The 17085-nt window shown below is 36.4% G+C and overlaps 1 protein-coding gene across 7 annotated transcripts in view; it reads left to right on the top strand.

Moving 5' to 3' along the window:
* RABGAP1L (RAB GTPase activating protein 1 like) overlaps window positions 1-17085 on the top strand; it is a 729489-nt gene that overhangs the window by 207423 nt on the left and 504981 nt on the right. For all 7 annotated transcript variants that reach the window (XM_049112262.1, XM_049112263.1, XM_025430245.3 and 4 more), the window contains one exon: window positions 12523-12673. In XM_049112262.1, coding sequence (XP_048968219.1) covers window positions 12523-12673 — 151 coding nt within the window. The remainder of the gene's footprint in view (window positions 1-12522; window positions 12674-17085) is intronic.

Raw genomic sequence — 17085 nt, 5'->3', positions numbered from 1 at the left:
CTGGTATCCAGACTATAAAAAATTCTCAAAATTCAGTCTTAAAAAGGAAACAAAAAGCAACCTCATTTAAAAATAAGCAAAAGATCTGAACAGCTATTTCACCAAAGAAGATATTTTGGATTACAAATAAACCCATGAAAAAATGCTAAACAACATTAGTCATTAGGGAAATACCAATTAAATCCAGAGTGGGCAGTACTATGCTACTATACACATATTCAAATGATTGAAATAAAAAAGCAAAAACAACAGCAAAACACCGATAATACCAAGAGCTGGCAAAGATACATAGCAACTGCAGCTCTCATGTTTTGCTGGTGGAAATGCAAAATGGTGCAAGTGTTTTGGAAAGTTTGGCATTTTCTTAGAAAGTTGAACACATACTTCTTATACTACCCAGCAATTCCAATTCCACTCCTATGTATTTATCCAACTGAAATGAAAACCTGTGTACAAAAGTCTACAACATCTTTATTCATAATTACCCCAAACTGGAAACAATCCAGATGCTCTCCAACATGGATCAACTAACTGGTACATACATCCAGTCAGTGGGATATCCTGAACAATTAAAAAAAGGAACTACTGATTCATGCAACAACATGATGGATCTCAAATGCATTATGTTAAGTAAAATATATCAGATTTGAATCGCTTAATACTATACTTTCACTTTTTTAAGATTCTAGAAAAGCCAAAACTATCATGATAGAAAATTTATCCATAGCTTCCAAGAATTGATTGTGGTGGGTGATGTTGACTACAAGAGAGCAGAGGAGAATTTTTGAACTGTCCTATGTTTTGGTTACAGTGATGACCACACACCTATATGAATTTGTCAAAGCTCACAGAACAAGGTTGAATTTTAAAATCCTAAAAACCCAGAGTATTAATCCTGAGCATTTTAGTTGTTGAAGCACAATGTGCTACTACTACATCAGAAAACAAAAGAAGAAAAAGAGACCAAATGCTTATTTCATATTGTGTAGCACACAGAACACATCAGAACAAGTAATAAATATGAATGAAGGAAGGAAATGGGAAACAAAAAGAAAAACAGGAATGAAATTTATGGCCTATATGTAGAGTAGCTCTTTGAAGTGCATGCTTTTCTTAGGGCAGTGCCTTCATTATCCCTTGTATTCATATTCCTCCTCTCTCTTTACTTTGATTTGTAGTATTTATTGTAGGAATCACTGTCTATTCTAACTCTTCAAAGTTATGTCACAAATGCACATGACCTCCTCAAAGTTACTATTGTCTTAAAAGCCCTTATCACCGTGCCTGGAATGTAGTGGTGCACAACAAATATTTATTGAATGTATTTTTTTTTCAAGATTTTATTTATTTATTCATGAGAGACACAGAGAGTGAGGCAGAGACATAGACAGAGGGAGAAGCAGGCTCCCCATGGGGAGCCCCGTGTGGGACTCGATCCTCGGACTCCAGGATCATGCCCTGAGCCGAAGGCAGACACTGAACCAGTGAGCCACCTAGGCATCCCTATTGAATATATTTGTGAATGAAAATTCCTGAAATACAGATCTCTGTCCCTTCAAGTCTATGAAAATTTTACATAGTTACATTTTGTACTTGATTATTTTTTTCTTGTGTAATTTTTAAATTAAATTGATATACTTGTTAATTATAAGTAGATTCTCTTTTAAAAATATTTTTATTTATTCATGAGAGACGCAGAGAGAGAGAGGCAGAGACATGGGCAGAGGGGGAGCCTGATGCAGGGCTCAATCCTAGGACTCTGCGATCTTGATCTGAGCCAAAGGCAGACACTCAGCCAATGAGCCACCCAGGTGCCCCAGTAGATTCATTTTCATATGACAATTATGACTGCTTTGTGTCTTGTTCATGTCATGTTATGGTGAGGTGTTTGACTTAAGCATTTTAAAAGCATCTTTCTGGCTCTGAAGTGAAAAACATCATAAGAAAGCAAAGACAGAAGCAGGCAGAATAGTTAGAGGCTATTGTAAATAAACCAAGAGAGAGACGATAATGTCTTATGCCAAGTTAATAGGAAAAAGTGACATGTGATCAGATTCCCAATTTAAGACAGAGCTTATAGAATTTGCTTGTGTTTCCTGTGTGGCCTGAGAAAAATAACTGACCAATGTTGCCAAAGTTTTTGGCTTAAACGACTAGGTCTTCCATTTACTTAAATATGAAAGATAAGAGGAAGAAGAACACCTTTGGAGGATTAAATTAAGATTTTGGAGATGTTGAGATGCCTTGTATACATCAAAATAAATGTGTCCTTTAGTCAGTTACATGTAAGATTGAGTTCAAGGGAAAGGTAAGGATGAAAGTAGGAGTTTGGGAGCCATTGGTGTATAGATGATTTTTAAGGCTGTTAGAATGGGTAAGATTACTTAGGAAGTGAATAGAGAAGTCTTCCAGGGACCAGGCTCTTGTCTGCTCTAGTGTTTGGAGGTTGAAGAGATGAGGATCATGCAAAGAAGTCCAAGAAAACGCAGCCTATGAAGCTAGGAGAAGAAACAAGATAGAAATCAAAGGAATTAAATCTGTCAAGAAGGGAATGATCAGTTGCTGATAGGTCAAGTCAGAGTAAGCCTAAGAATTTTACTTGATCCAGCTTTTCAGATGTCACTGATGACCCTGATGAGAATCTCTCAAGGTAAGAATGAAAGCTTGATTAGACTGTATCTAAGATAATCAGCAGGTGTAGAGAACTCTTCAGAGTAGTTTTGCTATAGAAGGATGATAAATAGGGACAAGTTAGGAAATACATGTGGACTGAGCGGTTATTCTAAAAATGAAGATGGTCAATTTAACATGTGATATGTTTTTGGAAATAATCAGGAGAGAAAATTTGATAATGCCAGAGGGAGAGGACTAGTTGCAGGAGAAGTCATTGAATAGGTAATAAGATTTCTTGACTAATGGAGGAGTTGTATTTAGGAGCAGAGATAGTTCATTGTAACAAGAGGAATGGTGGGGCATGGCTACAAATAGCTGACTTAATCTACTTACTGTGTGCCAGGTAAAGTGCCTGAGCACTTTAGCTGTCTTATTCTAGTTACCACAGCAACCCTCTAAGGTAGGGATTATTATTATCTTTATTTCAGAGATGAGAAACTGAGGTGTAGCTATGTTAGGGAGCTAGTATAAAAATACAAGCAGATAATGGCAGTGAATAACTTGCTCAAGATCCCCAATAGGTAATTTGCTCTAGAGCCAGTGAGTAATTTGCCCACAATCATGCAGTGAGTAAAAGACCATGTCAGGATTTGAATCTAGGTAGTATGGCTCCAGAGCCAGAACTTTTTTAACCAGTGGACAGGTGCCATTTCTGTAATGTGGGCAGGTTAGGTTACTGGATTAGTATTTATTTATTTATCTAAAGATTTTATTTATTTATTTGAGAGAGAGAGAGAGAGAGATCACAGAGGGAATGGAAGAGGGAGGAACAGACTTGCTGCTGAGCGGGGAGCCCACTGTGGGCCTTGATTCTGGGACCTTGAGATCACGACCTGAGCTGAAGGCAGATGCTTAATTGACTGAACTTCCCCAGGTGCCTTGGATTAGTTTTTATAGAAGTTTTAATGAGAGAGAGAGAGAGAGAGAGAGAGAGAGAATAAATTAGGAAAATTGATTCCCTTGCCAGCCTTCTAGTATGAATTTAAAGAAAAACCATGAGAATGGCAGGAACACAAATTACTTTGATGACTAAATAAATAGCAAATTGAGAGCTTTGCTGTGTTTATAAAATTCAAGATATATAACTTGATTGGAACATACGTTTATGAAGCATCATCCTAGGCTCTAGGAGATAAATAAAGACATAGTCCTACCTTTGAGGTTTATAATAAAAAAAGATAGCAATGCATAATCATAACAGACCATTTTTACAAACTGATATTGTTTCATGTTTCTTTACCATTTTGCTTTTTTTCCCTATAAAATGACAAGTTACTTGATGATTTCATCTAACTGAAAAAAATTCATCTACTCTTTTGGGACCTGTACTAGACTTTGCAGGTTTAAAGATGAATAGGAGGGATGCTTGGGTGGCTCAGCAGTTGAGTGTCTGTCTTCCGCTCAGGGCATGATCCCAGTCCGGAATCGAGTCCCGCATTGGGCTCCCTACAAGGAGCCTGCTTCTCCCTCTGCCTGTGTCTCTGCCTTTCTCTCTGTTTCTCTCATGAATAAATAAATAATATCTTTTAAAAAATAAAGATGAATAGGAGATGATTCTTGCCTCTATGGAATTAGCCATCTTACAGAGGTATATAAATATTTCATCATAATTGTGATGTTATAAATATGCAAAAGTGAGAAAATAATAAAGAGTAAAACCTCATTTGCCCACCATCTAACTTCAGTAGTTATCAACACAGTAAAGATGATCCTCAACAAATATTTTAAAGCTAAAAGTGCTATGGTGCTTTTTATTATTTAGGAAGAAACTGTAAATAGAGAAACTGGTTGGAGGCATGAGTTGATGAGATCTTACAAACTCATGGGCCTTATAGGCAGAGAAGGTTCCAAATGGGGAAAGGCTTTTGAGGTAGAATTGATAGAGCTTCTCAGCTATAATTCAATGTACATTTTTTTTTAAGAAAAAGAAAACTTTCTAAATTATATTTTTAGTAGTGGACTTCAAGAAATTTTTTAAAAAATTTTTATTTATTTATGATAGTCACAGAGAGAGAGAGAGAGAGGCAGAGACACAGGCAGAGGGAGGAGCAGGCTCCATGCACCGGAAGCCCGATGTGGGATTCGATCCCGGGTCTCCAGGATCGCGCCTTGGGCCAAAGGCAGGCGCCAAACCGCTGCGCCACCCAGGGATCCCGACTTCAAGAAGTTTATTGAAGGAATCTGAGGAAGCTTTTATTTTTTAAAATTTTATTTGAATTCAATTAATGTATAATGTATTATTAGTTTGAGAGGAGAGTTCAATGATTCATCAATTGCATGAAACACTCAGTGCTCATTACATCATATGCCCTCTTTAATGCCCATTGCTCAGTTACTTCATCCCCTCACTCATCTTCCCCTCCAGCGACCCTCAATTTGTTTCCTATAGTTAAGAGTCTCTTATGGTTTGTCTTCCTCTCTGATTTTATCTTTATTTTTCCCTCCCTTCCCCTATGATCCTCTGTTTTGTTTCTGAAATTTCACATTTGAATGAAATCGTGTGATAATTTGTCTTTCTCTGATTGACTTATTTTGCATATCATATTACCCTCTAGTTCCATCCACATTGTTGTAAAATGGTAAGATTTTTTTTTGATAGCTGAGTAATATTTCATTGTATTTGTATACCACATCTTTATCCATTCATCTGTCGATGAACATCTGGGCTCTTTCCATAGTTTGGCTATTGTGGACATTGCTATAAACATTAGGGTACAGGTGCCCCTTTGGATCACTACGCAAGGAAACTATTTTAAACAACTAATATAACTGATTTTTTGACTTTTACAGAACTTGCTGCATCTTCTACAAATCAAATGTTTTTATTTGGCTCATTATTGCAGTTGTGTCATTATAATTCATATGTATAAAAAGGGTAAACTTTGTCTAATTGAGAGAAGTTTATATCTGTTATACAAAGATTGATAAGTTTTAATTGCTCTTGGAATATCTTTTTTATTTTTATTTTTTAAAGATTTTATTTATTTATTCATGAGAGACACAGAGACAGAGACATAGGCAGAGGGAGAAGCAGGCTCCCTGCAGGGAGTCTTATGTAGGACTTGATGTGGGCCTTGATCCCAGGACTCCAGGATCACGCCCTGAGCCAAAGGCAGGTGCTTAACCACTGAGCAACCCAGGCATCCCTGGAATATCTTTTTAAAACATTAGTGTTCTTTATATTTAGAAGCTTTCAGTGAGTCTTAGCAATACTAGTTAGGTACTTACATGAAGTTATTTTTGTGATTTATTAGGTAAAGCACCTGTTGTGTAAAGTACTACAGTTTTGCTTGGGGGACATTTTTCTTTAAAGTGAGGAGACTGTATTCTTAATAAACTTTTAACTAAAATATAGTTGAAAGTATTTTGAACTTACTTTACAACAGGTAGGTCACTATATTGAAATAAAGTGAAACCTTTATAGATAAAATCAGAATTCAGTTAATTAAATATACCACTAGAAAGATGTAAAGGGAAAAAATTTAACACTAATTTGAAATTATCAGAAAGAAATAAAGATAGTAATGGAAAGAAAGCTAAAAACAGTAGTGTAAAAAATACAGTAGTGGGTGTCTGTTATATGAGACTGTACTTGAAGTGTCTTGAAGAAATAATTGTAAGAAAAAAGTGAATGAGCTAGAATTAGGGAAGAGAGCCAGGGGCGGGGAGAGAGGAAGAGAGGAGACATCTGTGATGGGAAGACTTGGAAAATCCTTGCTGGCAAATGGTAGCAAGATTTCTGTTACATGTTAAATATATTTATAATAGTAGTACAGATGACTTGAATATTAAATTATTTAGGGAATTTTAAGGAATTGGGCGGAACTACTTCTGGATACCTGCTTCTGGTTCTGAAATTGTGTGGAAGCTTTTGAGATTTTTGAAAACTGGAAAAACAGAGTGCCGACTCTGAAAACTTAGGTATAAAGGTCAGATTTTGTAAAAGGAAGATTTCCTAACCAGAAAAATTAAGGAACATCTGAGGTAAAAATTAGGTATTGGTTTATTGAATCAAACCATCTTCAAACTTTTCATTCTCTTTTATTAGTATATCAGAAAATTGATACATATTTAGTAGGCACTTTGATGTGTTCTTCATGGCTATACTTTCTAAAGTGGGCAAGTGTGGTCTCTCAGCCTAACCAAGCATCAACAAACTGCTTGGAGAACAAAATAAAATATAAGCTCAGAATCAACCTGAAAGATTAGAATCACTAAGCAGGAATATTTATAGCTTTCTTCCTTTTCACATTAACATATAATGTTTCATTTTTTTCAACTGAGAAAAAATCTTGCTCTCCCTCCATGCCAGTATGTGCTCTTAATCTTCAGAATGACCTTTAATCTGTCTTTTTTCTTGAAGTTTTTTTTTCTTTTTCTTTTTTTTAAAGACTTTATGTGAGAGAGGGGGAGTGGAGTTGTGGGGTGGGTCAGGGAGGGGCAGAGAGAGAAGGAGAAGCGCATTCCCTGCTGAGCAGGGGACCCTGGGATCATGACCTGAGCCGAAGGCAGATGCTTAACCAACTGAGCTACTAGGCACCCCTCTTGAAATTTTTCTTAGTGTAGCTTGTTTAAGTAACACCTCGGTTTACATATTTAGATATCCTCTTGTCTTTTAGTTTCAGTTCTAGCTGTTCCTCTTCCTGAGAGAATGTTTTAAAATGGGTCAAGCTGCTGCCCTCACGTTCTCCTGTCTCCCAGCCACCTACTTCTACCTCCCTTCTGTCAAAATTGCCCTAATTCCATCAGTGACCACTCAGTGTCATTCAGTGGCTTTTCTTCTCATCTCTTGATTTCTCTGCTGTTTCTGTTAGAAGTGATACTTTCCCTTTGAAATTCTCTCTGAACAGGTTTGGAAATAGAAAAAGTCCTCATATGCTTAGGTAGTTTCAAGAAAGATGCCTCTTTTGAAGGTAACTAGATGAATACATGGCAGCTCTATGATCTTATTAAAATCAGTGAGAATGTTTACTTTTAAAAAAGCGTTCTTTTTTTTTTTTTTGCTTAGCCTTAGTAGTTGATCATACTAATTTAATTTTATAAATCTGTTCACTCATTTGTCTAAAATATATTGAATGCCTTCTATGTGCTAGGCACTGTTCTAAATACTTGGGGTGCAAGAGTAAAGAAGACGGAGATTCTTGCACTTGTGGAGTTTATATTTATGTATTAGAAACTACCTCCTAACTATATATCTTCTACATGTATGACTTTTTAAATAATTATATATCTCTTGTTTCCAGTGCATGGTTCAGCACATGTAATAACTAGTTGCTTATTTCTAGATCTCTTGATAGCTGCAGTTAATGTTTTATTAAAACAGTGGTCATATGTAGTTATTATTATTATTTTTTTATTGGTGTTCAATTTACTAACATACAGAATAACACCCAGTGCCCGTCACCCATTCACTCCCACCCCCCGCCCTCCTCCCCTTCTACCACCCCTAGTTCGTTTCCCAGAGTTAGCAGTCTTTACGTTCTGTCTCCCTTTCTGATATTTCCCACACATTTCTTCTCCCTTCCCTTATTTTCCCTTTCACTATTATTTATATTCCCCAAATGAATGAGAACATATAATGTTTGTCCTTCTCCGACTGACTTACTTCACTCAGCATAATACCCTCCAGTTCCATCCACGTTGAAGCAAATGGTGGGTATTTGTCATTTCTAATAGCTGAGTAATATTCCATTGTATACATAAACCACATCTTCTTTATCCATTCATCTTTCGTTGGACACCGAGGCTCCTTCCACAGTTTGGCTATAGTGGCCATTGCTGCTAGAAACATCGGGGTGCAGGTGTCCCGGCGTTTCATTGCATTTGTATCTTTGGGGTAAATCCCCAACAGTGCAATTGCTGGGTCGTAGGGCAGGTATATTTTTAACTGTTTGAGGAACCTCCACACAGTTTTCCAGAGTGGCTGCACCAGTTCACATTCCCACCAACAGTGTAAGAGGGTTCCCTTTTCTCCGCATCCTCTCCAACATTTGTTGTTTCCTGCCTTGTTAATTTTCCCCATTCTCACTGGTGTGAGGTGGTATCTCATTGTAGTTTTGATTTGTATTTCCCTGATGGCAAGTGATGCAGAGCATTTTCTCATATGCATGTTGGCCATGTCTATGTCTTCCTCTGTGAGATTTCTGTTCATGTCTTTTGCCCATTTCATGATTGGATTGTTTGTTTCTTTGGTGTTGAGTTTAATAAGTTCTTTATAGATCTTGGAAACTAGCCCTTTATCTGATATGTCATTTGCAAATATCTTCTCCCATTCTGTAGGTTGTCTTTGAGTCATATGTAGTTATTAATAGGCAGTTTTATCAGAAATATTGAAAGCAATGATTGTATCCATAAATTGCTGTTTCCTTTGGGTCCTCACTGGTCATAGATGTATACTAGTAGTATTTAGCTTACTATCCCTTTGTGCTCCTTAAGTATTAGGGTGCTGTATGCAATATAATTACTGTATCATTACCAGGGTAATCAGTAAATTAAAGCTGTTAATCATGTAGTGTTATGAATGACCTAGTTCTTTTTAAATGTCAGTCTATGAAGATAAATAGAGCCTAGGTTTTTAAATAGGAGAAAATATTTTTTTTTCATAATGCTTGGATAGATAGATGGCTGAGGGTAAGCTAGAAACTGAACATTGATTGAGTTGAATCATATTGTGGTAAAATATCATTAGGGGTGTGTGTATGCATGTGTAGGAAAATATATTCCAAATATAAAATCATATAAATCATTATACAAAATGATCTGAGCCAACATAATATTCAGTGAAGCTATTTGCCAGCAGTATTGGAAATATATCATAGAAGGACAAGTGAATGTTAGCAAATTGTTGCGAGGTCCAGGTTGAATAAAATTGGTGGCAGTGGAGATAGAGAGAAGTGCATGGAATTTGGAAAAGTTGGGAAAAAATACATTAGGTTTGTTGATGGTTTACTATAGGGCAGAGAGTAATGTCAACTCCCAGGTTTCCAATTTGAATAGATTGTGATGACAATCATTGAGGTGAGGTACCCTGGAGAACAAGGTTTAGGAAGAAAATATGGATTGAGATTTGGACATGTTGATTTTGAAGTGCCTTTGAGCCTCTGGAGCTCCAAAGACATGTGTATGCGTGAAAACGCTCAGAGACAAGAATGCCATAAGAAGTCGATCACTGAGAAAAGTGTAGAGAGAACACTCAGAGCACTTGGGAGGTTCACAGAGGAGAAGCAACAGCAGTGGGGTCTGGGAAGGGGAAGGGAGAGGGCTTTGTCATTGAAGCCAAAGGAAACAAAGTGGTCCATAGTGTGAAAGGATTGAAAAATGACCCTTGAACTTAGTGGCATGGAGAGAGGTCATGTATTACTTCAGTGAAAACTAAGGAGAGATGAAGAAGCCATGTTGAGCTGAATTGAGGAATGAGTGGGAGAGGAGGAAAGAGAGATAATGACTCTAACAACTCTTGAGAAATTTCTTGCAAGGTAGGAGACAGTATGATAGCCAGAGGGTTATGTGAGGTTGAGGAAAGGTTTTTCTTACATGAGAGGTATGTATTGGAGTTTTATTTTTTGAAAGATTTTATTTATTTATTCATGAGAGACACAGAGAGAGAGAGAGAGGCAGAGACACAGGCAGAGGGAGAAGCAGGCTCCATGCAGGGAGCCCGACTCGATCCCGGATCTGCAGGATCAGGCCCTGGGCTGAAGGCGGCGCTAAACCGCTGAGCCACCCGGGCTACCCTGTATTGGAGTTTTAATAGCTGTGGTAGTAAAAAGTGATAGCGTAGTGATCTCTATATAACGTGTAGCATGTGATATATTTAATTACTTTGCTATTCCCTTATATGAGACTTAAAATTCAGAATATTTTGCATTTAATTTCAGAGAAAATGACCTTTATATACTCGTGTTTTTAGTTAACTCAGTTTTTTACCCTAAGAGGATAGAAACTCAGCTACCCTCAAGCCACATGTATTTTTTTCTATTCAAAAGTATAATCAGAACCAAATAAATTGTGAAAAAGATCATTTTATATGACTTATCCTGGCTCTTTTGTGACATAATATTCTTTTACTAATCTTAAACTCAGTTGGCTGGTGAAGAAGAGGCAGTTGAAAAGAGGTTACACGTGTCACATAGTTTGCTCAGGTGTAAGTCTTCTTGAGAATATCTTACCACATTTTGTGAAGCATATTTAGCTTTATTTTTACAAATTAAACTTATACTTTAAAAACATGAAAGAAATTTAAAGAATTGATATGACTTTTTTGGTGTGTGATTATAAAAGAATTTAAGTTGTAAATTAATTGTAAATTTAAGTTGTAAATCATTGTAAATATTTCAAACAGCATAGGAAAATAAAAGAAATTATTTTCCTCTTAATTCTATTACACACATATTTTGGAGTATATTCTTCTGTATTCTTTTCCTATGCAGGTTGAAATCAGGTTTCAAAATAGTATGTGTTAGAGAAAAAGAGGAGCAAGAGAGGGAAGGAGAAAGAGAATGAATATGTATTTAAAATAATACTATATATAAAATTTTGAGAGAGGGAGAGAGAATGTATATTTAAAATTATACCATATATGCTGTTTTGAAACTTGCTTTTTTTCACTTACCAGCATAACTTTGGTCCCTAATGTGCAACAGCATCTTAAATCACATAAGACCTCCCTCCTTTTATTTAATTTTACTCCAAGCTAATCAGTATGGGCAGTTTAGATTCTCTAACTCAACAATATAAAAGTTGAGGCTGAAAGAAAGTAGAATAGATAAAAACTTGATGGTTTTTTAAAAAATATTAATGGGATGAGTTTACTTGAGCTTTTGAGTTATGGAAAGTACAACAGTTCTTCCAAAATGGCCAGATGATGACTGAATGGGAAAGGAATGGAACATATTTTCAGAAGAAAGGTCTGCCAAAACTGAGATCTGGGCTGGAGATGGAAGAGTGTATATAAGCTAGAGAAAGTTGATGAAGTAGATGAGAGGGCAATTTTAGAAAATAGACATATTGATTCTCTGACTTTTAGGGCTAAATCTGGAAACCAAAGCCTGAATGTTGGATCAAACCAGAGTACATCATCAATGTTTGGAGTCCAGGTGGTAATACCAGGGTCAGCTCTAAGCGTATAAAACTGGGTAACAAATACAAGTAGACGTAAAATCTGAGCAAAGAGACATAAAAGACAGCTCCCAGGTTCAAGTTAGGCACCAGGAAAATGTTGAGGAATGGAATTTATACTCACAAGACTGGGAACTGCAAGTCAACTTCTTGTTAAGTTGTGCAGATTATTGTAGTCATATACTTACCATGTCATCATTGACTTAATGGCAAAAAATACTTGCCTGTGTTTTATTTCTAAACAACCTTGGAAATGGGTATGGTTAATAAGTCTGTGCTATTCTCCTAGAAAAGTGGAATTGTATATGTTGTATAAGTTTTGAGGGAAAGGTCTAGGTCCTTCATTTAAGGGAGTACTTTGGGTCAGGATGTAGGGGTATAGTCAAGACATGATAAGTCTGTGATCCACTTTCAGCTTCCCATTCCCCTATTCCTTATCATTCTCATGTCATTAACCAGCTTGTCCTATGTTCATGTCAGGGGATTCAGATGGTTCTTTTTACGCCTTGAAATGCTTCCAAGAAATATATAATTAACGCACTCATTATGATGAATAAGTTCATAAGTTCCAGGATATCACCGAGCTACTGTTGTATCTCATGCTCTCCTCCCCAGTTTTTCCCTCAACCCAGGCTTACATTTTTATGTAAATTTATTAATGTGCTTTCCATAACAGCAGCAGTTCAGTAGTGGTGAAGGGAGTATGAATGGTTTGTTTTCTTGTTTTCTTAGGCACAGTAACCTTGGTGCACGACCAAAGGGGCTGTCCACTCTAGTGAAGAGTGGAGTCCCTGAAGCACTGAGGGCAGAGGTATGGCAGTTATTAGCAGGTTGCCATGACAACCAGGCAATGCTGGATAGATATCGCCTTCTTATCACAAAGGTAGGAAGCTTTTTTCATATTCTTCTCATTGGACAGCATATTAAATACTGTTTTCATAGCTGCAATAAGTCATAAATGTTTTAAACTTCTTTAAAAACTGTTGGTGTTGTGCAGTGAATGGTTCTGCCTTTTGTTCTGAGCACTTGTTGGATAGTATAAAACAGTGACTTCACTTTCATTTTTTTTGTTGTTGAAGTGAAAGATATTTATATTTCAGGCGTTTTCAATTAACCTTATTGTATAAGATTTATATACAGTTATATTTGTATACCATATAATTGTACTCTAGTATAATTTTAAAATCAGATTAACTTAAAATGAAATTAAAAGGCCCTCTGTGCTTATGTAACCATACATGTAAATGATGTAGATAGTTGTTCAGACTCTTATTCTGTCAGGAGCCCCTGGTTCCAATGTAAATACCTGTGCTTATGTCCAAAGAAATGATTGCAGAGCATATATAAGGGTAATCCTCAGGCCTAGCGTCTCCTCCTAGGTCTTGCCTCTTAATTTTGTAACATACTCTAAGTCATGGATTTAAAAATCTCTATTCATAAATGAGATTTTTTGATAACCAAGACTTTGTTCCTCAGGATTTATCAACTTTTCAGTCTTTAGCCCCTCTAATTCTTTCTCCTCTTCTTTCTCTCTGTGCCTACTTCCCTTCCACAAATATTTTCTGATTACCTAAATTTACCCACTGCTAAATTCAGATTTTCTTTAAAAAAAGTTTATAATTTTTTATGATTAGTGTTTTCTGCAGTGATCCACTTGTGTGTATCCACATATGTGTGTGTATATATCTAAAGTTCCACTTGTATTTTTAAAATTGCAACACAAAGGATATTGAGTTATACTAGTATTTGCTGTGCCATGGTACTGAGGTCTCAGTACGTTGTTGGGTCCAATGACCACTTGTCCCATGTGATTCAAGAGTGATCTGAGGCAAGAAGGGGCTTGCCACACCTTAGGAAAGAATAACCGTGGTGTTCCTACTCATGTATGTACTTTCATAATATTAGAATTTTCTTGCAATTTGCATACTCAATTACATGAGTTTAAAAATTGTCTAGTTTTACCTTTAATACCACAGGGTATATAAGTGATTTAAAGAGATTGTTATCACAGGATGTTATATATCAAGATACTAAACAAACAAACCCCAAAACATACTAGTCTGTCCCTTCAAGTAAGAATTAATGTTCTGATAAGGGATGGCAAAGCAACTACTTCTGGAAGTAAACTCATGTTATAGAGAAGGACACCTGAAATGTTTGGTAATTTAAACATCACTACGTGATTTTGTCACACTGAATGCTACATGTGTTATTATAAAACACTTGCATCTTCTTAACTTAAAAACCTGGAATCCAAAATTTCAAATATGTTTAAAACTTGTACAAGTAATTACAGAAAATTTGGGACTGATTGTTAAAAATATAAAAATAAAACACTTTCTGGTTTACTGATAAGAATTCATTTGAATGGGTGCTTGGCTGACTCAGTAGAACATGTGACTCTTGATCTTGGGGTTATGAGCTTGAGCCCCATATTGGGTACAGAGATTACTTAAAAAAATAAAATCTTTTTTTTTTTAAGAAAAAAAATTTCATTTGAGAAAATGATTTCTTAACCAGATTTCAATAAAGTGATTGATGGATGGGACTGAAAAAAAAAAAATGATGCTCCCCTATTTGGGTCTCTGGATTTCTATAAGTCTTTTTCAGATATTGATAATGATTAAAACCGTGAATCAAGAAAACTGATTTTGAAATAAGTTTCAAATTGTTTCATAAACTGCTAAATGAACATTTTAAAATAACTCATATTGTATGATCCTGTTTACATGAAATGTTTAGAATAGGCAAATGCATAGAGGCAGAAAGTAAATTAATGGCTGCTGATGGCTGGAGGATAGAATTGGGAGTGACTGCTAACAGATACAGGGTTGCTTTTTGGGGTGATGGAAATGTTCTGGAATTTCATAGTGGTGATGATTATATAATATTGTGAATATACTAAAAAACACTGAATTGTATACTCTAGAATAGTGAATTTTATGTTATGTGAAGTTTATTTCAATAGAAAAATTGCACAAAATAAAATATTTTTAAATGATTCATTCAATATTGAATATTTTTGTACAGCATAAGTTTTTCATTGTTTTTATCTTATTTATATCCTATCTATGTCTATGCTTTATAGGATCTATTAGTATAGTAGCACTTTTACATAAGAAAAATTAATAAAATAAATATACATGTATTGGAAGTTTATGCCCAGAAAAGTTTTTATTAATGGGAGTATCTGAGAAAAAGTGTCCAGAGACCATAACTCTGGGTGTCAGATCATTTTTTTATATAAATAACAAACTGTATACTTTTGATGGCTGTTTATAGAATAGCAGCTACTGCTATATCCCTTTCTCTACTAAGAGGCTTCTAAAATTCATACCTTTTAGGATTTCAGACTTTGGGAGAAAAATAAAGAATAGTCTTCACAATGTTATTTATGAACTCCCAACAGTACAGTGTATGTCATATATATGATAAAAGCCTTCCCATATGTACCAAGCACCATGGTAATTTAGAGTATACAATTGCAGGAAGGAGTTTAAGATCAAGAGACAGAATGACAAAAAATGTTTTCATTGAATAGAATATTTTCAGACTCTCTTTTACTTTGGGATTTGGCTGTGATTTACTTACTGCATGTGAAGACTGGAGGGAGACAAGACCCGTATTATTTTTTTATGGCAGTAGTAAACAGATGCCTGGGCTTTTCCAGTTGTGAGGCTTTGCATCTGCCTTTAGGCATTCCATTCTGAATCACCTACCTTTGTTCTGTAGTTTCTGTTTCCTGCAGTTTCCTAACTTGAGGAGCAAGAGTAATCCCCTCATTCTCTGGACTATAGTTACAGCAAACTTAAAAGCTTGCAGTCGTGTCCCCATCTTCTGCTCTTCTAGCTCTTCCAGTGCTTAAGAACCTAAATTCTTAAGTTAAATCTCTTTTGAAATACTTAGAGCAGGTTCTCTTTCCCTGACTGAACTCTTGTCTGATGTACTTGGCACATGCTTGTCAGCTTGTTGGCACAAGATGGCTGCTCTGCGTCTGGTGTTGTATTCAGAAAAGAAGGAAGACAGAGACAGTCAGTCAAACTGAACTTTAAGGCATCAGTCCTCCAGATTGCAAGTCTGCACAGAACTTCTGACACCACCTGCAAGTTTATGGGTCCCCAGAGCCACTCCTATGTCATACTAGCTTATCTACAAACTTGAAGGTCCCTGTAGATACCTTCTAGGAGTATAGCAAAATGTTATACTCATGATTATAGGTGTGTAGAACCAGTCAAAGGAAAGGATATATAGGGCAGAATCTGAGACTGAGAGGGTTTTAGATATGAATCTTGCATCATCCTCAGGGACACATTATCCTTCCTGGATCAATGTATAGTAGTACACACTTAGAAAATCACCAACGCAGGAAGCTCACCAAGCTGTGGATTCCAGAATTTGTATTGGGGTTTCATTACATTGGCATGATTGATTGAATCATCACTCATCTGGTTGAACTCAATGTTTAGCTCTCTTCTCCCCTCCCCTGAAGTTGGGCTGATATCGTCTGGATCAACATCTCTAATCACATGGTTGGTTTTTTTTTGGCTTGGCTAGCCTTCATGCTGAGTCTTCTTTTTAACATAAACTTGTCAAGGCCTACCAGGAGTTGCCTCCTCAGCATAACCTATCAGATATGGTTGAGGTGCCCACCATGAATGAAAAAAAGACTTTCCTGTCGTTTGGAACATTCCAGGAGTTCAGAGGTTATCTCCCATAAGCCTGTACTGAGGCTAGGCCTCTTTTTGGCATAGCTGTACCAATTCTGTTGCCTTTTTCTTTTTAAAGATCCATTTATTTATTTTAGAGAGAGAGACCACATGCACATGAGCAGGCGTAGGGGCAGAAGGGAATGGAGAAAAAGAGGAAAAGAATCCCAAGCAGACTCTGCACTGAGTGTAGAGCCTGACCTGGAACTCGCTGTCATGACCCATGAGATCAAGACCCACGAGATCACAACCTGAGCCGAAACCAAGAGTCAGATGCTCAACAGTTGGAGCCACCCTGGTGTCCTGTCTGTTGCCCTTTTAAAGGGCTTTCTCTTAAATCTTAAACAATAACTTTTACTAAATCTTTTTGGCCAGAATTCTGTTATGTGGCTAGTATCTTCCTGGAAAGTTGGGAATTTTTTATATTTTTATTTTTAAGATGGGCACATTGCTTCTCTTCTCTACCCACTGAAATATGGGCTTATTAACAAGGATGAAAAGAGAAAGTAAATATTGGGTAGACACCTACCTTTCTCTGCTACAGTTGCCTGTTAATAGAGGCAAAAGTTGAGATCTGTTATGGAATAAT

Source organism: Canis lupus, chromosome 7, assembly GCF_003254725.2.
Source record: "Canis lupus dingo isolate Sandy chromosome 7, ASM325472v2, whole genome shotgun sequence".
Lineage (NCBI taxonomy): Eukaryota > Metazoa > Chordata > Mammalia > Carnivora > Canidae > Canis > Canis lupus.
The sequence above is the reverse complement of the archived record's forward strand: the minus strand, read 5'-3'. Positions and strand labels throughout refer to the sequence as shown.